The sequence below is a fragment of the Oryza sativa genome, chromosome 11, assembly GCF_034140825.1.
Source record: "Oryza sativa Japonica Group chromosome 11, ASM3414082v1".
Classification (NCBI taxonomy): Eukaryota; Viridiplantae; Streptophyta; class Magnoliopsida; order Poales; family Poaceae; genus Oryza; species Oryza sativa.
The window spans coordinates 18,652,783-18,677,614 of record NC_089045.1 but is presented as its reverse complement, the minus strand read 5'-3'; the positions used below and the strand labels follow the sequence as shown (position 1 = coordinate 18,677,614).

The 24,832-nt window shown below is 40.6% G+C and overlaps 2 protein-coding genes across 2 annotated transcripts; one reads left to right on the top strand and one right to left on the bottom strand.

The window, feature by feature from the left end:
• The first annotated feature begins 1,036 nt into the window (after positions 1-1,036).
• Positions 1,037-9,907, top strand: LOC4350508 (putative disease resistance protein RGA3). Its single transcript, XM_015760267.3, has 6 exons — positions 1,037-1,176; positions 1,261-1,363; positions 1,492-2,594; positions 6,546-8,697; positions 8,815-8,982; positions 9,453-9,907. Exons 3-6 carry the CDS (start codon positions 1,569-1,571, stop codon positions 9,473-9,475), a joined length of 3,369 nt encoding a protein of 1,122 aa, XP_015615753.1. The 5' UTR covers positions 1,037-1,176; positions 1,261-1,363; positions 1,492-1,568; the 3' UTR covers positions 9,476-9,907.
• Positions 9,908-16,048: 6,141 nt separating this feature from the next.
• Positions 16,049-17,207, bottom strand: LOC4350507 (uncharacterized protein At1g05835). The gene is made up of 2 exons (XM_015761082.3): positions 17,065-17,207; positions 16,049-16,671 (listed from the first exon to the last, which is right to left on the bottom strand). Exons 1-2 carry the CDS (start codon positions 17,120-17,122, stop codon positions 16,334-16,336), a joined length of 396 nt encoding a protein of 131 aa, XP_015616568.1. The 5' UTR covers positions 17,123-17,207; the 3' UTR covers positions 16,049-16,333.
• Between the last annotated feature and the right edge of the window lie 7,625 nt (positions 17,208-24,832).

Here is a 24,832-nt window from a genome sequence, read left to right as displayed (position 1 = left end):
AATTAGCTGATTTGCAAATGATTTCCACCGTGGTGTGACAAAATTGCCCCTGTGACCATTTAGTTGACTTGCGTGGAGGAGATGGATCCCTGGCGCCGGCGCGGCTGGGGACGGAGATGATGCCGGCGTGGGTGGAGAAGGCTGCTCGGCTCAGCGGCGTGGCTGGGACGATGGTGGCGTCGGCGACGCCATCCGCGTCGACGTAGGATAACATCCCCACTTGCCCCAACCATGTCGGCGCCGCCGCCATCCCTGTCCCCGTCCCCGTCCCCAGCCGTGTCGCCGCCTTCCCCATCCCCAGCTGCACCGACGCCACCGCCTGTATGTCCACATGCTCCACCGTCGCCATCCCACCCTCACGCAAGAAGCATCCCGATGACACACACGACGGTGGCGCGACGATGGCTAGTTCTGAAGGCAAGGCGGCTGCTACATCTGAGGCCGGGGTGACGGTGGCGGCTATGGCGGAGGCGGCGTCAGCTAGGTTTGGGGGCAGCCTTCCCCACCCACGCCGGCGTCGTCCCCTTCCCCGTCCCCGTCCCCAGCTTAGCTGGCGTCGTCCCCGTCCACAGCCACGCCACCGAGCCGTGCTGTGTATATGCAACGGAGAGGAAGAAGAGAGAGATGAGATAGGATAAAGGGTATTTTAGTCATCTCAGCAAGAAAAAACACTACAAAAATCATTAAATTGAGAAGAAATGGATAAAATGGCATTACAACATGTTGCCCCTGTTTGAGGATGGCATTTTAACGAAACCACTTTTGGGAGTGGCATTCGAGCGAAACCCCGTTTTGACAATGGCAAAATGTCAATTTTCTCATGACAAAACCCTTTTCACTTGAGTTCTGCAGAACCAGTGGCAGCAGCAGCCGGCGGCGAGCCATGGCAAGAAGCCAGCAAGCCGCTCCGCCGCCTCACCTCCCGTCGTCCTCGCCGCGCCGCCGCCTGCCGTCCTATGGTACGTAGCCTCCTCGCGCGCCTCGAACCCCCTCGTACGTCACGACGGCTGTGCCCTCGCTGCAGGGAGGCCCCCCCCCACCCGTTCGGCGAAATGCGCAGCTGGAGCGCTTTGCCTCGGCTTGTACTCTGGCGTCGATGCCATGATTATGTCGGTCTCCATGGGTGATGCATTCCCGGCCCTGGGATCCTACCCGCAAAAGAGCTGCTGTCCCGCGGTGGGTAATTGGTTTATTCTGGTTATCGAGTACAAATTCGATTAGCTGGTGGTAATGATTTGTTTGTTTCTTTCCATGATGCAGAGGCCCCGCTCGATTTCGTTCTTGCCCCTGCCAGAAGGAAAAGCACTGGGAGGGGAATAAGTGCACATCAATGGGGATTTTCTCTGGCTGGAAAGCAAGCAAGGTATGGAATCCAACATCGATGCTTGCACAACATGTCTTTTTTGCTTTGCTGATGTCTCAAGAAACGGATCAAATTTTTTTCCATGTCAGATAGCAGAAGGCACTCACATAGCTTGCTACCTTCTGCAGCACTATAAATACGTTGTTGCTATCTTCCACACCACTACACACAAATAGCTTACAGCCCTTGTCTGCGAACAAGAAAAATGGCCGTTGTCCTAGATGCTTTTGCGTCCTACGTCAGCGACCTGCTCTTGCAGGTGGCCAAAGATGAGGTGGGCATGCTACTTGGTGTCTCCGACGAGATCACCAAGCTAGATGAAAAGCTTCAATTTCTCAAGGACTACCTTGCTGATGCTGAAAAGAAGCGCATCACCGACAAGCATGTTGACGGGTGGGTGAGGAAGCTGAAGGGCATCATGTATGACGCCACTGACATCCTAGAGCTCTGCCAGCTTAAGGCCATGGAGCAGGGTTCTTCAGTTGACTTGGGCTGTTGCAACCCCTTGCTGTTCTGCCTACGGAATCCATTGTTCGCGCATGACATTGGCAGCCGTATCAAGAAGCTCAACCAGAGCCTTGATAGCATATGCAAGACAGGTGCCGAGTTTAGCTTCATGAAGCTGGAAGCCTATCAAGATCGAAGGACTGCCTCTCCGCTCATCAGTCGTACAACATCACCGGTGTTGGAGCGGTCAGGTGTGGTTGGTGATCAGATCGAAGAGGATACATCAGCATTGGTGAAGTTGCTAACTGATGACAAGGAGACCATTCATGCGGAGAACAATAGCCTGTTGTTAGCCATAGTGGGTGTTGGTGGCATTGGCAAGACTACTCTTGCCAAGAACATCTTCAATGATGATGCCATCCAGGAGAAGTTTGACAAGAAGATATGGTTGAGTGTCACGCAGAAGTTCAATGAACCTGATCTCCTGAGGAGTGCCATCATTGCCACCGGGGGTGATCACCGCAGCTCACATGACAGATCTGTGCTTGAGCTAAGCCTTCTGAATGCCATCAAGGGGAAGAATTTCATTTTGGTGCTGGATGACATGTGGACTGAAAGAGCATGGAATGACTTCCTCCAGATACCATTCAGTCATGGTGGTCGAGGTAGCCGAGTCATTGTTACCACAAGAGATGAGAGAATTGCCAGGGGGGTGAAAGCCAAGTACCTTCACCATGTCAACAAACTAGGATCTGACGATGCTTGGTCCCTGCTCAAGAAACAGGTTCCTCTTTTTCCATCTTTCATTTGAAGAACTGTTCTTTCTTTGGTTATTTACCCGTCTCTGTCCTATCTGTCTTGTTAAAATTTGCTGATACAAAATAAAGTTACCTTTGTAGGGTAAAATGGACTACTGGAAGATATTATTTCTAGAAATACACATGGCAAGTACTATCGGCGCTAGATAACTATGACACAAACCGTGTTAATGTTGACATGTAGTGCCAACGTTCACCTTTACATCTAAATATCTAAACCATATTGATGTTGACATTTTGTTTGACATGGTCTATTAGTTGATAATATGCTTGACTTCAGTTCATTTCCAAAAAAAATAAATAAAAATATTGATGTAAAAGTTTTGCAAGCTCTATAGGTCAAGATGAACAATATGCATGTCCGGACTTCCCACTGGATTTATTGTATGGAAAAATATGCAATTTATGAAAGCTCTGTTGGTTAAGATAAGAATGATGATAGGCAGATCTGGAATTCACACACACACACACACACACTATTGTAGCCCATAATTTTAAGAGCACCTTTTTAGGGTGAACAAAAACTACGGGGTCATGAAGACTTTCGTTTGTGTTGGAGTCCATCTTGAAGACATTATTCTGCACGTTGCTACTTGCAATGCAAACTATATCATCCCATGTGTGTTCCATAGTTTACACCACAAAATGCCTTCATCTGACGCTATGAAGAATCAACAGTGCTACCATTCTTTGCGGATGATTTTTCAGAAAAGGTGTAGTTACAGATTTTATGAACCTAGGTGCATATGCACCAGCAATCTTGACCATCCATAGGCCTGTGCAGATCTTACAGCATGCATACTTGGCACTAGGGTAAAATGTACCTACCAAGCTTTGTTCCCTTATAGTGAGAGCAGGGGTTGGTACATGATCTAAAAACCAAGACCAAAATATCCTTAAAGTAGTACTCCATTGGTTCTGTTGGACAATAACTCATTACTCACTCAAAATTCCCTCTTGACCCATGCACATGGTAATGTTAGAAGATAGAAATCACTCGATTAAGTTATATCATTAATAATCATTGTTAGCACTTGATTTTTTTTTTGGCAGTTCACCTCAAATAATTTCTTCTGGTGATTTTGATTCCACATGAGTTCTTATAATCTTTTGTGATACATCAATTTGTTTAACAAAATAATGCCAACACGTATATATAACAAATCGATATTTCATTTTGTAATTGTCAAATTTTTTGGTGAATGAAGATATACCGTTCTTGTAAATGTAGATATACTATATTGAAATTTCATTGTATGTAGATATATAGATCAAAGTTTCTTTTTGTAAAATGTTATTTTGGTAAATTGGCACATATTGTTTTCTATATTACATTTGTAGGTATACCATTTAAATGTAAATCTAGCTTTATGTCATTAGTTCAAATATGCATGACATTTTATTTGAATTTGAAATGTGTATAAAAAAAGCACCACAAAAGTATCATGTGAGTGTCTCGTACCTCTTTATTGGAGTAATGTACACGTGGCATAATCTTATAATTTTTATTATTACGTCATATTTTTATTTAAAAATGATATAGATGCAATTTTTCTCCTCCTAACTATTGTAATATCCTTCCTTCAGTGGATTTCAGGAGAGGTATCATTTACAAATGTCATTTAGTAAAAGATCAATTTATTAGGTGCATGTAATGTAGTTGTATGAAAACAAGTACGAGTGCTTATTTCTGAAAAAAAAAAGGGACCATGCAAAGTTGCACACCATGAGATGAAGAACTCAAAACAACACTAAGAAAAATAAAGTAATATTAATTGTGTGTTTAACATGAAAGAGAGCTATAATCTAGTTCAGGGGTAAAGTTGGAAGGCTAGGAAGTGATGTCAAAGTCACAGTGACACTATGTACTACCTTCTTTTTATGCCTTTATAGTTAGACTTCACAAGTACAGAGCAATGAACACTTAGTAGCACACATCTTGGAACACATCAATGGTTCAGATTTTAGGTGCAAATGAACCTTGGTTCACATATGCTTTTCCCTATATATATATATAGAAATCTCCAAACTCAATAAGAATGATCATTTCCTAAATAATGATTCCATACATGATTTGATTAATCGATGAATATCTTTTGTCATGTATTGATTTGTAAATATCAATTCCTTAAAAGTATGAGAACCATTTTATTGTAAATCAGAATTAGAAATTCCTGCAAATGGAGACATAAATATATGCTAATTTTGTTTGAGAAATAAACATTACTGAAGATAACTATTTGCCAATCTTTCTTATAGAAAATGTCCTACAAACAAATGAATATGTTGAGTTCAAAAACATTTGGAATCTTCTCTTCAAAGATATTGTCGATGGATGTTTGCTTGCTATTATATCCATCTGACATGATCCAAGATTTGTGCGACGGAAAAATTATTTATTTGAAAATGGGAGGTTGGGTCGAGCTTTCAAATTGAACATTAATTTCCCACGACGTCAAGGCAACAAAAGGTGTGTATATAATTGTACAATGCATAAAGAAAGTACAAATCATCTTGACCATCCAACATATCTAAAATTGAAAGCGATGGTTTAGTTTTCTTACTGTGTACAAAAAAGAAAGGAGAAGATAGGTAGAGTACGAATAAGTAGATGTATATGTGCATATTTATGCATCCAGAAGAACAAATAGACTTCCAGCCAATATGTGACAATCAACTGCATGGGTGCTGTTGTGGCTTACACCTTACAGGATGCATGTCTGCTGCCGTATGTAGGTAGGATTTATTTTTAATTAATTAAACCTGGTAGAAAACCAACTAAATAATGCTTAAAATTATATCTGTAGTACTCCACCAGACCACCATATTTAAAAATCTAAATTGCATGGCATTTTAGTATCTATTTTTTTAGAGAAAAATGGCATAGGATCTAAACTTCTTCGGTTGCGCCGTTTCTTATGTCTGATCCAGGGCCGCTTCAGTATTTTCTTAGGATTGAGGTTTTTCTACACCTTAGGGTTTCTACTTGTCCCAAGCAAAGTATGTACATGATCTTCTTAATCAAGCTTCTCTTACTGATCAGCAAACTCCCATGGATCTTAATATTTATCTTTCTGCTGCTAACAGTGAGCCTCCTATATATAACTACTAGGCAAGGTGTAATAGTACTTTCAATAAAAAAAATCCTGAGGACCTCACATGTTACTATTATCTGGTTGGGAGGTCTTGTTATTTGGGTGTCACTCGTCCTGACATTTTCATGTCCAGTTCTTATTTTGAGTCATTTTGTTTTTCCTCACACTCACCTCCACTATAACCATCTTCTTTGTGTTCTGTGTTATCTTCGCGGGACTATCTCTCATTGTCTTTGCTTTCCTCGCTCTACCTCTTTATAGTTTCAGGCTTATTTCTGATGCTACTGGGCTAGCGATTCCTATGATCGTCGTTCTCTGTCAGCTTACTATGTTTTTCTTTGTGTATCTCTCATAGCTCGGAAGACTAAGAAGCAGTTCTTAGTCAAATAAGAACAGTGAGCAGTGACATTTTTGTTGGTAGAGGTTACTTTGTCTGACTTGTGAGCAGTGGCACTAAAGTTCATAATAGACTATATATTCCTTACCAATACCTGTAATTTTCGTGCAAATGTATTTCAGTATTAATATTATTTGATACAATACAATCAAATAAGCATAACCCAATAGGAAATGCATACCATAGAAAATGGAATAAAATGCGGAATGAGTTAATAGTACATTTTTTGCGATCAGTCGAACATTATAGTGCTTAACTTATATCCTTATTTTTTTTAAAAAAAAAACAAACTTGCTTATGCATGTGCATGGGTTGATGGCTAGTTCTTACATAATTTGAGTTTTTGTAAGCTCATGTATGTTAAAGAAAAATAGACCCATTTATGCATACTACTAATTGAATTTGTTGACTTAAATTGCCTACAGGTTATCCTTAGTGAGATAGATGAGCCTGAGATTGAGGCACTAAAGGATGTCGGAATGGAGATAATAGGAAAATGCGATGGTTTACCACTCGCTATCAAAGTGCTAGGGGGCCTCTTGTGCAGAAGAGATAGAAACCATGGTGTTTGGTCAGAGATTTTGAGTAATTCTACATGGTCAGTTGATGGAATGCCCCAAGACCTAAACTATGTGTTGCACCTGAGCTATGAAGATCTCTCTCCTCATTTGAAGCAATGCTTCCTGCACTACTCACTTATCCCTAAAAATGTTGTCCTTGGTTATGATACCATTATTGGTATGTGGATCAGTGAAGGACTTGTACTTCAATGCACAAAAGGATTAGAAGAATTAGGAGAAGATTACTACAAGGAGTTGATCATGAGAAATCTTTTGGAGCCAAGTATAGAGTATGTTGATCAATGGCACTGCACGATGCATGATGTTGTCCGCTCATTTGCTCATTATGTGGCTAGAGATGAAGCATTGGTGGTTCAAGGTAGACAAATTGATATTAGTAATCTTCATTCACAGAAGTTCTATCGATTATCCATTCAAACTGATGATGAAGTAGAGTGGAATCTTCTAAAAGAGCAAATGTCACTCAGAATGTTAATATCAGTAAGTGATATCAAGCTAAGGCCTGGTGATTCATTGGGCAACTTTTCAGGTCTACGGATCTTGTGTATAAATTCATCAAATTTTCTTCCTTTGGTTGACTCTCTGTGCCAATTGAAGCACCTAAGGTACTTGTCCTTGGCAACAGATGATATATCTAGATTGCCAGATGACATTGGCAAGATGAAATTCTTGATGTACATTGACATTAATGCATGTGGAAATTTGGTGCAACTTCCTAAGAGCATTTTAAAGCTAAGACAGCTGAGGTATCTAAGCCTTGGTGACACACATATAAATGCAATACCTGAGGGGTTCCATAATCTGTCAAGTATTCGGAAATTATATGGTTTTCCAGCTCACATGGGCACTGGTGGTGTTTCGCCAAAAGAGAATTGGTGTAGTTTGGAAGAGCTAGAATGTCTTTCTGAGCTCAGGGATCTAGACCTAAATTGTCTTGAGAATGTCTCTGCCAGCTCTTATGCTGCAAAGGCTTCACTTTGCACCAAGGAGCATCTTATCTTCTTAAAATTACGCTGCACTAGTAGATTGGGAGATGATGGGTTACTCAAAGAGGAAGGTTTATCTGAGATGGAGCAGCGGCTTGTTGAGGAGGTGTTTAATGAGTTCTGTCCTCCTCGCTGTTTATACAATCTTGAAATTTTTGGATACTTTGGGTGTTCACTGCCAAATTGGATGATGTCACCAATATCCAGAACGCCTCTTACGAGCTTGAGGTATCTGTTTCTTAAAGACTTGGCTTGTTGCACCCAACTACCTGATATTTTGTCTCAGCTCCTTCATTTGTTCATGCTACAAATTGTTCGTGCACCGGCCATCAAGCGTGTCGGGTCTGAATTCCTGCTCTGCCATGATCATGGCCATCATTCCCTGACGGCGAAAGCATTTCCAAGATTGCAAGTGCTATTCTTCGTGGGGATGGTGGAATGGGAGGAGTGGGAGTGGGAGGAACAAGTGCAAGCAATGGCTGTCTTGGAGGAGCTTTTACTTGAGCGTTGCAAACTGAGGTGCCTTCCTCCTGGCCTTGCCTTCCATGCAAGGGCTCTGAAGAAACTATGGATATGTGAGGTCCAGAACCTCAAGTCTCTTGATAACTTCGCTTGTGTTGTTGAGCTCAGTGTGGATGACAACCCTGATCTGCAGAGGATATCTAATTTTCCCAAATTGCGGAAGCTTGACATTATGTTCTGCCCCAAAATGGAAGTATTGGAGAATGTGCCAGAACTCAGAATCCTCACACTTAAGGACTATAGTATTGAAACACTCCCTGGTTATTTGCAGCAAGTAAGCATGAGGAATTTGTTCGTGGACTGCAGCTTTGAGCTTCTTAGTTCCATAGCCATGGGAGATACAGGTCCTGAGTGGAACAAGATCAGCCATATCCAGCAAGTGAAGGCTAATTCAGATGATGGATACGATGAAACGATGTGGTATGTCTCCTACACAAGAGATCCCTACAGCTTCGAGACAAACATCATCCCTTCGTCCAATCCCAGTGGTATATTTTTTTTCTTGGGCTTCTGCTCCTTTAGTTTCTTTCACATATTTTCCTCATGTTGATTCCATCTTTCATGTGCATATCATAGTGCAAACTAATGTCCTTCTGTTTGTTTAGCTTTGCTGCATCAGAACCAAATGATGAGAAGTAGTGCGTTCACAAAAGAACGAGAGCTGAAGTTGCAGTTATCTAGGAGAAATGCTAGGATGTCCCTGTCCTTACAGAAAAGTAGACGGTGGCTTGGTCAATCTTCTCGCACCAGATGTTCAGATCAGAGTTTCGTAGGTATTTACAGGCACTTTCTATGTTACCAGCCCTTCATACTCCTAACTGCTCTTATTGTCATGTTCTGTTTGTAGAATACAATTTTTCCTTCAGCATAAACTGGAAAATTTTAATCTTTGGTAAATGACTAAAAAAGAGAGAGATACATACCTTGCCATTTATCTTTCATGATTCGTTAGATAGCTCCAATGTTAAATTGATTATTGTTAATCACGAATTGGGCAAGATATGTTAGAAAGCATCCTACCAGCAACAAAGATGGTTGTACGCGGTTGTACGAAAAAATTAATAGAGCTTGTAGGTCACCTCCAATAAGCCTTTGTCTTTTATATGGGTGCTTTCTGTCAATAGGATGCGAATTTCTGATGCCTCTAGCTTGTTCATTCAATAGCATGGCTAGGACAACTTAGTGACATCAACAACATTTACATCTGATGGAAAGCATGTCAAAAGCTGCCCCTCTCTTGCAGATTCCATGATCATGGAGGGATGATTGTTGAAGGGTGGTCAAGGCAGATGGAACCACCATCCCCACTCCTTGTTGGAGGGTGGATAATTCGTTGTTGCGAAGAACGGAAATCAAACTGTATTTCAATTCAGCAACCATTTTCTGGCATAATATGCTTTTTCAGAAATAAGGGGCACTGCCGTTGAGTTGGCTGTCACAGAGGCCTCAATTTTATACTCATATACTGCAGTGTTTACCGTAGGTTGCCTTCCTTTCTTGTATGCATTTTTTTTTCTGTTTATTTTGAGAAACAATGGTTTGTATATACAGGATTAGCAAGACTGGGACTGTCATTCTTTACTTGTAGTTGTAAGCTGCCCATGAAAAGCTGTACTCTTGCCGAAAGCGCAGCTGATTTTTTTACTCAACAGCAGTGTGAGAAGGATCTTTATGTGAACTCTATGTATGAGTTTTCTAGATGAAATTGCAAAAACAATCCATTCCAGAATCAACACTCACTAATGTTGCCAAGCTGTCTGAAGTATGCCTTTTATAGCTGTTGTTTAATACTCCTGACATGTGTTCCTTCTCTGTTCTCATAAACAATCTAGAAACTTGCATTCATTCTCCTCAAATAGGTCATGCATTTATTTTTTAAACAATATGTATATGTGCTAAACTTTGAATGGTAACTTATGCACTTTGCCTCAACTCAAAAGTCCAAACGAGCTTATACATTCTGCTGTTGCAGGTTGAATACCAGTGCACCATCAGTCTACCACTGCGCTGGGCCTGTCAAAATCCATTTTGTTTGCAATGTCTTTGTATTTTATTAAGTAATTTGTATTCTAATTCGCCCATGCCGTCTGTTTGCAATCGCTAGAAACCAGTACTCCCTCAGTTTTGTGTAATTATTATTTATTTTATTGATTTATTGTCAAATGTTATTTAAACATGACTCAAAATTTGTATAGTTGCACAAAAAATTTAAATAAAATGAATGATCAAACGTTTGTCAAAAAGTTAATGGCGCTATATATTAAAAAAACAGTGGTAGTAGTTAATTAGTTTGTTTCTCATAATAAAATTTGACAGGCAAGGTAACATGATGACAGATCTATGGGGTCGTTGGGAAGCACTAGATCGGTATGCATAATTAAACATGCTACTCTGTCTCATTGTTTATATGGTAAATTTGATCATGCCATTACAAAATCGCTGTACTGGAAAAAAAATGCCACTAATAAAGCAGAAAATAGTGTGGGCACCACTGGTACTTACGTAAATTAAAAATATACCATCACCGTCAATATTCCCATCAAAGCCCGTCAAAGCAGCAAACCTCTCTGAATAACGGGCTTGTTTGGTTTCCAACCATGCCAAACTATTGGTAATGCCAATATTTTGGCAACATTTGTGTGGTATTGACAAGTATTGGTAGCAAATCAAACATTGCCAAAATTACTGTTCAAAATACCAATATTTTGGTATGGGAAGTTTTGGCTTCAAACCAAATCAGCCCAATATCTTCTCCAATGTATGCCTCGCTGCCGCACGGGCCCTCCCCTCCTAGTGCCTGCCGCTGGTGTCGTTGCTTCCCCCCTGCCATAGCAGGAGCGGCCCCTCCTGCACCGACCACCTCGAGTTATCTCGAGAAGTGCCTAACCCCTGCTCCTATCATGTTAGATTCCGGATAAAGAGAAGGGGGTCGCCTATGGATTGGCAGGAGGAGATCCGGCGGCGGTTAGAGGAGGCCTGGCGGGAGTGGATCCGGCATTGATTGGGGAAGGCATGGCAGGAGGGGATTTGGCGGTGGCCAGGAGAGGTGAGACGGGAGGACTGTTGGCAACTTTTTTTTTTGTCATGCCACTAATCACAATCCGGCACCTAACTCTTTGTGGTGATTTGGAGTCGCGAACCACCTCAATGTAGACATATCTAAATCAAGATGGGTTTGAAAGATTAAAAGTGACTAGTGAAGCCGATTTAGATAAAGTAGGGATAAACATCTGTCACATGGGTGAAATGGAAGGTTTTTAGGAGAAACTAAAAAAACAATTCACACTCTCGCAACGAGGATGGATGGCTTGAGTAGGTTGTGTTGCCTTCTTTTTATGGCTCAATCAGTTTCACAACTTTGTCTCCTTGAATATATTTTCCTATCCTTGGTTGGTGCTTCTGGGACAATTGGATTTTATCCTGAACCGACTGTAGCATATATCTAAAGGTCCAAACAGATCAGATAAAATCTGATCCACTCCAAATTTGTCTGAAATCAGGATATGGTATGGGTTTATGAAAATATGGAGGATAAAAATGCGGACTCAGATAGTATGGTGTGGATTCGGGTGTAGATGCGGTATCCATAAAATCCTATTGACGAGGATTATCCAATAGATTCTTTGCCAAATAATTGAAAATTGTTAGCTCATGTAACCACTCTATCTATTCCATATAACATGAGTTGGTCCATCCAATAGTCCAATTTATCAGTTGGGCAAGGCTTGGGCTCTGTTGGTGATGGGTAAGGGCAGCAGGCTCGGGTAAAATGATTTTCGTTATTTCCGAAAATAGTAGAGTATGCGCAATTCAAATAAATTCTAGATCTAGCTGCCTACAACAAGAATATACTAGCACAAACAGCAACTAGACCTATAGCAGCACAAACAAGCAAAGCTAGAGGAGTGAGATATCAACAAAGTTGTAACAAGATGAGTTGTTCTCAGAGTTCAAATCCATGAGGGGATTCTACTCTCCGTTGAGGAGCTCACAAAGAGCCGGGTCTTCGCTAACCATTTCCTCAAGAGGTTCCACAAAACACTCCTTCCATTAGTGGTATATCTTCCCTTTCGGATGTGAGATCCGACCTTCACAAACTTCTCCCAGCCAACCACACGTAGATCGGTGGCTCGAGAGTGACATCTAGCTGTCTAGGAGTCCTCAACCTCCAAGAGTAACAAATGATGCAAAGAACTTCCGGAGATGATGCAAGTGCTCACAAATCTTCACGAAGCCAACAACAAGCACTCACACAAACTCGAATCCACAACTCTCACACAAAAACCAAATCCGAGTCAAACACAAGTAGAGAGGGGACACAAGAAAGCAAGGCTCAAAAGTGAATCTTAAGATGAACAAGCCTGGCACGAAATATCCAATCAGTCTAGCAACCCTCACAAGTGGAGCGAGTGGGCTATTTATAGCCATAGCTCCAGATCTGCCCGTTATGCACAATAATTGCATTTTTCGGAAATTACGAAAATTAATTTCGGACATATCCGAAAATTTCTAGATTAGAGAAATAGTAAAGTCAACTGAGGATTTTTTGGAAACTCTGAAAACTTTTCGGACAAGTCCAAAAATATCCAGAACCAAAACAACCTTCTGGACATTTTTCAGAAATTCCGAAAATACCCTTCGGACAAGTCCGAACATTTCCAGAAGCATTTTTGGTTCGCAGACATTTTCGGAAATTCCGGAAATTGATTTCCTACAACTCCGAAAATTTACAGAAACATTTTCTCCTCACTGCCATTTTCGAAAATTCCGAAAACCAGTTTCGGACAAGTTCGAAAATTTACAGAAACTTATTTTGCTGCTCGGTCATTTTCGGAAATTCCAAAAAATCACTTTTCGGACAATTCCGAAAATTTCTAGAAGCTAAAATTGTTTATGTCTATTTTTGGAAATTCCAAAAATCTGTTTCAGACAACTTCGAAAATTTCCAGAACACAGAAACTGAGGAGAAACACTTTTAAAAATTGATTTTGAGCACATTCATCACTCCTCATATGTCAATGCATAATCCCTCTTAATGACATGAAGAATTGAAAATGTACAATATAACCTTTGATCATTGCCGCAACTCATGAATTATCACATTCATTGAGATATGTATTGCGCTACATATTGTCACGGACTAACAATCCTTCACATTCACGTAAACAAACGTGTTAGTCCTCTCTAATCGTATTGTCATTAATCATCAAAACAATTGGGGCCTAGATGCACTTTCAGTAGGCAAGGATTGCGAGCTCGAGCTTAGGCTCCGGTAGCGGTAGCAGTGACGAAAGGTGTGGATCCAGTGCCCCTTACCCCTCCCATGCGGATCCTATCGTCTCTCCACCCCCCCACTCACCCAGATCTTCTGACGGCTTCGAGCGACGATGATGGTGAGGACGGTGACGACGGCGACTTCTGGATTCTAGGGTTAGGGTTTTGGGGCTAAAGGAAATCGATTTTCGGAGTTTTTATTTATTTATTTTTTGTGATTTTTCATGTTTGCAACCGGACGGCTTAAGCATGCAAAAATCGGATTTTCGCATGCGATTGCTCTCCCCGCATGCAAAAATCCGATTTTTGCAAATACCTGAGTGCATGCGGGTGACCCAGCTACCTTCAAAAATCGGTTTTGACGGTATGCAAAAGTTGATTTTGTAGTAGTGTAGGTTATAGATGGCATATGGGCCACCCGGCACGGCACGGCCCAAGCCCGGCCGTGCCTGTGCCTGGGGCGAGGCTTGTCGGGCCGGCACGGCCCGACTGACGCACCGGGCCGTGTCGTGCCAGCCCACGGGCGGCATACACGGCCCAGGCATGGCCCAATACTACTCGGACCGTGCCGGGTCGACCCGAAGGCACGAAGGCCCATCATGCTTGCCCGGCCCGGCCCATCTATAGTGTAGGTTCCAACCTAGTGATGATGTGAGATCCAATGTGGTGATGACGATAAGCAATTTGATGTTGTATTTGATTGCATATATACGCAACATCCGACAATTTTAATCTATTTCCGAGCTAAGTTCTAATCGACTTGGCACCATTTCCAACATCCGGAATTATTCGCTCTGCATCCGCATATTCACATCATCTACACCTAATCTAAATCCGCTTTAAAATATGGTATAGGATTTGGTATAACCACTACTTATCTAAATCTGCTCTGCTTTTATTCCCTACATATATCTAGAGGGCAAAGACATCAGCGAGGTCAAGTCAATAAAGGCAGAAACAACCATTAATAGGGGAGCAGTCATTATATCTACTAGGTTCGACACTATGGGTATTGTTAGCGAGATATTCATCGCATTGATATTGATTGAGAGATCAATGTTACAATATATAGCCTAGCACTTGTCTTATCTCTATAATCAATTTATACAAACCAATTAATACAAATAGAATCAGGACATAGGCATGACGGCTGCGAGATTGCTAACGGGCGATCGATCGCCCCTAGCACGCCCCCCTCTCCTCCACATGGTTTTCTTTTTTGACACCGCATTACTTTCCTATTTTAGTAAATTTATGCACCTAAAGTTTGTACACCTCAAGTTTACACATCTAAAGTTTAGAGACCCAAAGTTTATAAATCAAAAGTTTATATATACAATTTAAATTTAAATTTGAATTCAAATATTTTTTATATATAGTATTACTATACATCTAAAGTTTATACACCTAAAGTTTATAGACCCAAAGTTTATAAGTCAAAAGTTTATATATCCGATTCAAATTTGAAGTTGAATTCAAATATTTTTTATATATAGTATTTCTATACATCTAAAGTTTATACACCTAAAGTTTATAGACCCAAAGTTTATAAGTCAAAAGTTTACATACCCGATTCAATTTGAATTTGAATTACATCCGATTCAAATTTGAATTTGAATTCAAATATTTTTTATATATAGTATTTTTATACATCTAAAGTTTATATACCTAAAGTTTATTGACCCAAAGTTTATAAGTTAAAAGTTTACATACCCGATTCAAATTTGAATTTGAATTCAAATATTAGTTTATAGACCCAAAGTTTATAAGTTAAAAGTTTACATACCAGTTTCAAATTTGAATTTGAATTTAAATTTTTTATATATAGTATTTCTATACATAAATTTTCCAACTTTGTTTTTTTTTAAAAAAAAATTATGGTGTATTGTAGTAGGAAGAGAAGAAGGGGAGGAGGAAGGGGGAGAGGAAGAGCGTATAGGGGGGAGGGACGGGTGATCGCTAGGAGGAGATCGGGAAAGCGATTACCCGCCCACAAGCAATACCCTGATGGCTGGCTACAATGCGGGACCGCTAGACCGTGCATTCACAGGAGCCCGGATACACACGTCAAGGAAGGGAACTCAATAGCATGTCCCTACAAGTCCAATCAAATGATTCTGTGTACCGTTTTAGACCATGTTCGGTTAATCCCTATGAGAGAGGCTCCCCCAATCCCTTTTAACCCCTCCAAACTACACAAGACTTTACAGATTTGTCTTAGATTTGTTCATGTGTCTACCTAGCTAGCTATACCCCATAGGCATGGGCAGATACAAGAAATGTATAGATGGGGGCGGCTTATCTCCTTCCTCCTCCAGCTTTTCTTCTTTCTCTTCTTCCCCTCCTATCTCCCCTTCTCTCGATGGTGGTACAACGGGGTAGAGAGGACTTGAGTACCCTAACGCCCACGCTGGATCCGTCCCTGTCCATAGCCCCTTACGTTTCATTTCTAATCTTGAGTTTATGACAGGCAAAATCTCTTTTAAATTTCTAGGAACTTATAATTGTAATCAACCTTTTTAGTCACAAGATACAATTTAACTTTCTAAATATCCAGATGGAAAGTAACTAGCAATTACAAACCATTTATTGAGATGCAAAAGACCGTATACATTATTGAGCTAAACTTTTTTTGTAATATTCGATCCCTCACTCAGTACACATTAGACCACTGTACTACACATATATAAACCCATGCAGGAATAATTCTTCCACACTTGACCTAGCTTTTCATGGAACATTAGTATATATAGTACTAGCTAACACTGCAACACATGTGTATTAGCTCACGCAAGAATATTATTCCCTCCAACTTTGCATATGTACCCAAGTGTATGTAGCTAGCTATAGCTAGCACTGATCTTCCTCCATGCTCCGGGGAGTGATCTGGAAGAAGTGGTCCCAGGTGTAGCGGAAGCTGACGGTGGCCATGCTGGCGATCGGCCCGCCGCCGTTCACCAGGTAGTAGTCGCCGCCGTCGTCGGCGGCGCGGAACACGGCCGGGTCGACCTCCACCGTCGTCGCGAAGCCGCCGCCGTCGAGCCGGACGTCCCTGACGCTGCAGCCGCACAGGTTCTTCACCTGCACCTCGAACACCGTGTCGCCGCCGCCGGCCGCGGCCTCGCCGGTGTTGATGGTCTGCACATCGATGCTGCTCGACGCGGCGCAGCGATCGGCCCCATTTGTCCCTGATCATCATGACGATCGATCAAGCTCAATATTATTATATTAATTCATGTTAATTAACAATTTAGTATAAGGAAAATGCATGCATAATTAACTGGAGAAAAATAACTACTATTAATTTGTCTTGCAATTATTCGCATATATAAGATGTGCTTACAACGACTAAAACTAGCTAGCTCTAGGGGTTAGAGAGGAATCATTCACTTGTGAAGATAAGTGTCCCAATAAAGATGGATGATTATTTGTTATGCCATCTGTCATATATCTAAGTTGAAATAATTTTTACACTGGAATTTTGAAACATCAAAAGAAATTAAGAAACTTAAATTAATTTATACTAACAAGAAACTTCAATTGTACTAACACATAATCTCTCTTTGTGTTACAAGATTTACCTTGAACGGAGACGACGATGAAGAGGAGAGCAATGAGAAGGTTGAGAGGAGTGGCCATATATGTTCTTCCTTTGGGAGACCAAGCGAGCTAAGCTAGTGGTGTTAGCTTTGTATGTTGGTGATGACCTGGTTAACTTGTGATCAAGTTGTTGCACGGCCTTGTTCTATTTATAGAGACAGTGTTTAGGCCAGGATCAGGGGAGCTGGATTAGTAGGAATAATCCGTCATAAAATACTGCAAGTATTTGGAGGTCGCTTTCTCGATTGTTCCTCCCATTGACCCCAACTTGAAGACGACCTATGAACTTATAAAATGACTAGCCAGCACAGCACTAGTTTCCTCCTTTCCTTAACACACAAGTGCATCTCAATGCAGGCACAACACATGCATTGAAACCGGTGAAAGGGGCCAACAACATTGAAAGGTTACTTATACCTTGCTTGCAGATTATTTTTGGATTGCAAACTTTATTTTTTTTGAGAAGGATGATATTAATTGGCTGGTCCGCTAATTATACATATAATGTTGTCTCATATCTTGTATTGTCGTCAAATTAGAACAACTGACATTTTTATTCATGGATTTTATGGAATTAATAACAAAGGAATAGCATTTATAACAGCACATATTAGTGGCATTACTCACGAAACATACATTTCTTCAAAAACAGTTTGACTAATCACAGCTAAAAAAAGTCATATATATAACCTCTATGTTTAAACATGCCATAACCAAGGATGCATATGCCTTAGCATGCACTGCATTGGAATTGTCTATATAGTAACTGGAATCTTGGTCCACCGTCAAAGAGACAAAAAGAATGGTTTCACTCTTGCCTTTCTTTGGCGGAATTAACTAACATTTTTTCTTAACCACGAAGGAAGTACTTCATAATCAACCATTTTCTTTCGGCTCACAGCTCGTATATATGTGCATGCACGTTAATCAGATTAATTATCAGACTTTCGGTTCAGTATTTGTTCAAACACAAACAGAAAAAAAAAAGCTTCCTTATATTCTCCTTGGAGACGAGAGGTAGAGATATTTGCAAGGACTAGTAAAACATTCTTCCTCTTGAAACTAGCTAGCAAATGCTCACTTAACTAATTGGTTAATTTGCATGCAGTAGAAGTATTTGCCGTGTATATATATATATATATATATATATATATATACATACGTGTTCCGTGGATCAAATCTTACTAACATCTCCAAATCAATTTTAAAATTCGCTCCTAAATTTCGGTTAAAAGACGTATATCAACTCGGCGTTTAACTTTGGACTGAATCCTTAAGAGCTATGATTATGAAGAACGTGCTGTGTAAAACACGTACTAGGCGTGCATGGGAAGCATCGTCAGGCATGCATGCAATTAGGCAAAAGAGTGTTCTTGCAATGCTGTAAGGAACGAACAAACTAAAGCAAGAAAAGAAAAGTTGAACTAAAAAAATTCAAAGCTCACGGCATAAAACTAATAATCTTGTGTTTCGAAGCACAAGTTTACTTTATTTTCTTTTGTTGCGAGGGAGGTTGCTTCACTAGGCGTTTACAAGAAGCATAGACACTATATCAGCTGAATTGCATAGAAAGACTACAAGAGATATGTTAGAATCTGTTAGAATTTATACCTGGTTTCATATTTGTCTACTTACTCAAGACGCACTCATAGCACGGCAAATGTATCTTATAGACTTATAAACACAAACTTTCAGCGCACATGCTGTACATACCAACTAGCAAATGTTATGAAAAATTCATATAAAAAATTATGCATGTTCTTCCAATGGTACACTATACCTATGTGCAAAGTTTCATATTTAAACTTATTATATTTTAGCCTGAAAAATACAAAATTATGACAGTTTTAATAATATAATTCAGTCAGAATTTTGTTCTTTTTCTACGACCAAATATAGTGAATTTGAATACAGACTTTACTAGAACTACGTGTACAATATTTTCTAAAATTTTCGATAACATTTACCAGCTGGCGTGCATAGGATATGTTTCCCACGTGCGCACACATCAATGCACTCCTTGTATATTTTGTTACTTATATGCTCTCTCATATATTTGTTATTTATGGGGTGTTTAGATTTAGGGGTGTAAAGTTTTGGCTTGTCACGTAAGGTATTATATAGGGTGTCGAATGGGGTATTCGGACACTAATAAAAAAATAATTACAGAATCCATTAGTAAACCGCAAGACGAAATTATTAAGCCTAATAATCCTTCATTAGCAAATATTTACTGTAGCACTACATTATCAAATCATGAAACAATTAGGCTTAAAAGATACGTCTCGCAAATTAGTCACAATCAGTGTAATTAGTTATTTTTTAGCCTATGTAGATGTTCAAATATTCGATGTGACATGGTGAAAAATTTTGAGGTGGGATCTAAACAGGCCTTATTTCTATATAAGATAAGACCACTTGACTTGATATGTAAGTCACGTACTCTATGTATATACGCTAAGCTATAGCGATATGTGATCAATTATTATCCGATACTGCTCCTATAGCTATAGTACCTCAACCATTTTTTTTAAAAAAATTGCACTCTGCCAATAATCGTTCTTGTAGAAATATATATCTTCAATATCCATCAATCGATTAGGTCGTCTAGCACTCTGCATGGTTGACGTACCGTCAACTGTTAGGAACCGAAATTTCCGTAGGAACGAATCTATATATGTATAGGACAAGGCAGTATACTGATTGAGAGTATATATGCTGATTCCTGACTAATACATAGCTCATTAGTTCTATTATTGAGACCACACTTCGTTTGTCATTCTGATTCCCGTACTGCACCTTTCGTCTTGGTCACACCTTTTTCTGAAGCAACAAGCATTAGCATATACGATCCTGCATCATTATGCAGACGTAGATCATATCACATTTATCTTAAAGAATACGTAGATCAGCATATACAAGATTCTCCCGGCAGTTATAGCTGATTCATTCCCAAATGATTCTTTGCGATCGGTATACACTTCCCAATTAATTATGATCTCTTTGTAATGTGTATAGAGATGATATTTATATATGTTGCATATGCAAAGGTTTCAAATATCTGAAATTTTGAGAAATTCCTTAAACAAATGCTGAAATTTCATGGTTCTACCTCTTCCTTACGTACACAAACTACTCCTACGGTTCTATACCTCCACCATTTCTCCATTTTCCTCGTACATGTAGACCGACGTATAATACTGCTACTGGCAAAATAGAATATGGCTGAAATTACATATTTTAATTTAGAATTTCATTCGAAGTTTTCGGCAGAATTCTATTGGAGTCTCAGTTCCATACTTCCATTCCTACCGAGATTTTATTGCATTCAACCATCACCATTCCGTGCTATCGTTGACTCACTACTAAAAAACCATCATAGAAACCGGCCCCTTTTCCCACCCTCACATGATAAAAAAAGTAGAACCAACACATATAGTATCAGTATAGGTGTCGGTTGTACTTAAAAAACCGACACCTATAATATAGATGCCGGTTTTTTAATAGAATCGGCACCTTTGAAAAAAACCGAGCCGGTCTCTTTTTACCACCCATAGCACATCCTTATCCACCCCACCAATACTATCGACATCCTTATCCATCCACCACACTGCGCCAGCCATCCCTCTCTCTCCCTCTCTGATTTCTCTTGCCCCTCCTCTCACATTGCGCCCGACGATGACAGAGTTGCGGCGGCGGCCAACGGAGAAGCTAGGATGGCGCGGAGGTCCTCGCCAACCCGGGGGCCCTTCCCCCTTCTCTCCTCCTCCAGGGCGGCTCAGCGGTGGAGAAGGCCGGCCGATGCGGACGAGGAGGCGGCTCGGTGGAGAAGGCTAGCCGGGGCAGCGGCTGACGGCTGGAGGAGGCTCGCCCCTCTCGCCCTCCTCTGCTCGTGCTCGCGGCGGCGCAGGTGAGGTAGAGGCTGGCGCGGAGCGCCTCGCCCCCCTTCCCTTCTCGTCCTGCACGGCGTGGGGTTGCGGCCGACGCGGCGAGGTAGTGGCGTGGTCGCTGGATCTCGCCGACCCCCCCTCTCCCGGGGGACCTCCCCCCTCCTCCAGCGCGGTGTTGGGTGGCAGCCGCCGTCGCGGAGGCCGATGTGGCGGCGCGGAGGCGGGCACGGCTAGGTGGTGGTGTGGAGGCCGGGCGAGGTGGTGGTGGCGGCGGTGGTGTAGGTGCCATCGTTTTTTTAATTAGTATAGGTGCCGGTTTTAGAACCGGCACCAATAAGATTGAGGCAAAGGTGCCGACCAATAGGTGCCGGCTGGAAAACTGGCACCTATAGCCAATTCCCAACCGGCACCTATAGAGATTTCTGTACCAGTGACTATCTATACTGGACCAACTAGCAATTCTAACAAGATAAAGCAAAGCATGTAAGTATGTCACATACTCATCCACTAGCAATTATTACTATTCTAGAGTATCTGGAAACTTATGTGCAAGTATGACATATCATCTAGAGTATAATGTTTTAGAGCTCAACATATAATGATATCAAATTATCTTCCTTATATCATTTCTATAATATTTAGGGCCTCTTTGACTCGCAGGATTGAAAAAAACAGAGGGATCAGAAAAACACGGGATTCTAATAGGAATATAATTCAAGTATAAAACAGAGGATTGCAAAACGTTGAAAAAACACAGGAATGAGTGTTCGATTGGACTGTAAGAAAAACGAATTTCATAGGATTTGGAAAACCGCAATCCTTTGAATAAAATGGTCACATAGAAAAAATTCCTATAGGATTTGAATTATACGAAATTCCTTCTTAATTAAAATCTTTTGATTCAAAGGACCCTTAACATATATTCGTACGTTCGAAAATCATGAAATGGTTAATGTGGGAGTTACAACAGCTAACTGGAATATAGAGAAAAAATTTCTCGCATCAAAACATTAAGAGGCCCCAAAGCTCGTAGGCTTCTTCAATAATTTGCTACTCCCTCCGTCCAAAACTATAGTTATTTTTAGTATTTAAAATTTATCTTAGGATATAACAACCTCTTTAATTATATACTCCCTCCGTTTTACGATGTAAGACTTTCTAGCATTGTTCACATATATATAGATATTAATGAATCTAGAAATATAGATATGGACATTGCTTGAAAGTCTTACATTGTGAAATGGAGGAAGCATTCTTTAACCAATTACAACCTCTCACTTTTTAATTTTATCACTTTCTTACTACCTCTGTTTTTTAATAGATGAAGCCGTTGACTTATTCTTATGACCATTCGTCTTATTTAAAAAATTTACGTAATTATAATTTATTTTGTTATGAGTTGTTTTATCACTTATATTACTTTAAGTGTGATTTATATCTTATATATTTGCATAAAATTTTTGAATAAGACGAATGGTCAAATATGTGAGAAAAAGTCAACGGCGTCATCTATTAAAAAATAGAGGGAGTATTTAATACCTATATCCAGGGGCGGAGCTAGTGTATATTAGGGGGGTGCCCAGGAACCCGGTCAAAAAATTTTTTTAGCTACATCTTATCTATTTTCACCATGTATGCACCCCTCTCAATACAAACTTAGGCACCCGTATTAGTTTAAACTCGATCTAAGATAGAGTAAATTAAACAAGTGGCACCACCCTTTATTTCGCTATAGCTCCGCTATGGCTATATCCAAATCTATGGCTATATTCAAATCTAGAACTTGTTATATTTTGTAACAAACGTGTATTAGTTTTTCCACTCAACACTGCGACAGTTAGTGCAAAACTAAGTTCGTAGTCGGATTGATCGATCACTGCATGATGCAGAACGTACGTTAGAAGACAAGTTCCGCTTGTACCGTTGCACAGCAACTCAGCAAGCACTGTATGCCGTACGTCTCCGCGATTAACTATAGATAGTACCAAATGACTAGCCCTTACCTTAGCTTGTCCTTCCGTGTGGCTAATTAATTCGTTGGGGGGTGGTGGCCGTACGTCGTCGAAGTCGGAGTCGGCGGCCGGCGTACGCGCGCGCGCGCGCTCGGGTTGGCGACCGGTCTTGGGACGGGGATTAAACTTAGTCGGAGTGGGCCGAGTCCGAGTAGGAGACGGATGGAGGCCTTCCTCCTATATATCGCATCACATCGATCCCACTCGTCTTCAGATCGCTCCCACCATACTCGCTATTCGCTAGTCCTCCCGCCGCCGCCGCCGCCGCCGAGAAGAAGGATCGAAGATTTGCGCCGCCGATCGAGGAGGAGGTTGTGGGGGAGAGCAGCAGCGCGAGATGGGGAGTCCCAAGACGTACCAAACGTACAGGATGGGTCAGGAACAGATGGACACCATCCTGTCCTGGGCGTTGCCGGAGAAGGATTACGAGCCGGTCTTCACTGTGATCTCCTCCCACACCGACGAGCAGAAGGAGAAGGACCGCCTCCTGGCCATCGGAACCGCCGCCATCAAGAACAAGTTGCTCCACCACAAGAGGGGGCTGCAGGCCTTCGTCAAGGACAACCTCGATCGCTTCGGTTACGTCGACATCAACGACAGCATGTTTTATCCCTAGATGCCATGTCTAGTTATTAACGGACGTGTTCACTGTCAGACTGACAGTAATCTATGAAGTTTAATTTACACTTCCTCTGTTTCAAATTTCTTTCTTGATATCTCTTGTTTATACTATTAAATAACTTTAATTTTTAAGTAATTATTATTATCTTGATGATGATCGTAAAAGTAGAAGATAATTGTGTTGGACTCGATAATACGAGGAATGGTTGTATCGGGATTTGATAAAATCAAGGTATTCTGTTTTTTTGTTTGTTAGTACTATGAGATAAGTGAAAAATAAATTATTTAATAACAGTGGTAGTTCACAACTTCAGCTAGCATGAGTGCAGCAAAAATTGCTCTGTTTGTGGCATGCATGCATCCACCATGTTCACATAGTTTGTTAAGGCCGATTTCTTGGATGTTTGTTGGCTGAGTTTGTCGTCGACGCTTGAAACCAGAAAGATCGTTAATGCAAGATTACTGAAATTACATTAGCTGTTGTAAATTTGAAATTTTAGTTTATTTATTTTTTAAAAAAAACTTTGAAAAGTGTTTCTTTATTTTATTCACAATTTTTTTATTTTGTGAATATTTTTGTTTTAAATATAGAGTCTCCTATAATTTATTTTAAGATATAATCCAATAAATACCATTGGCAAGCATTCAAATATAAGAAATGCTATCGACAAGTGTGAGTTTCAACAAATATCATCGTACAAACGACTTTTTCCAAAAAAAATACCATCGCCGTTAGAGTTTCATCCATTCTGCACCGTTAAGTGCTATAGTATGAATAGTATATTTAACGGTGCGGAATAGACGAAACTCCAATGGCGATGGTATAATGACTTTCTCATCTTTATGTGAGCGTACTTAATCTTTATCCATGGCTGGTTTGGCTGAGGTCTTAAGCTCTTCTTTACACGGCAACACCTCTATCCTTTCAATCCCCTGGTGCTAATTCCAATTTCCATTTCTCTTGATTTTCTTTAATTTTCCTTGTCAATTTTTCTACGAGTGATAGAAGATGACATCACCTTCATTCCTATGATTTCGTCGGTCAAGCCCACAGTAGATCATTCCTTGCCATTTCCAACTACAGCAGCTTTTCTGTCGGCCATACAAAGATGGGTATCTTCGTCTTTAAAAAACAAAATAAAAAAACCTCATCAGCATTGGTTTATTAAGGTAGTGTTTGGATTCATGGGACTAATTTTAGTCCCTATGATATTGAAAGTTGGAAC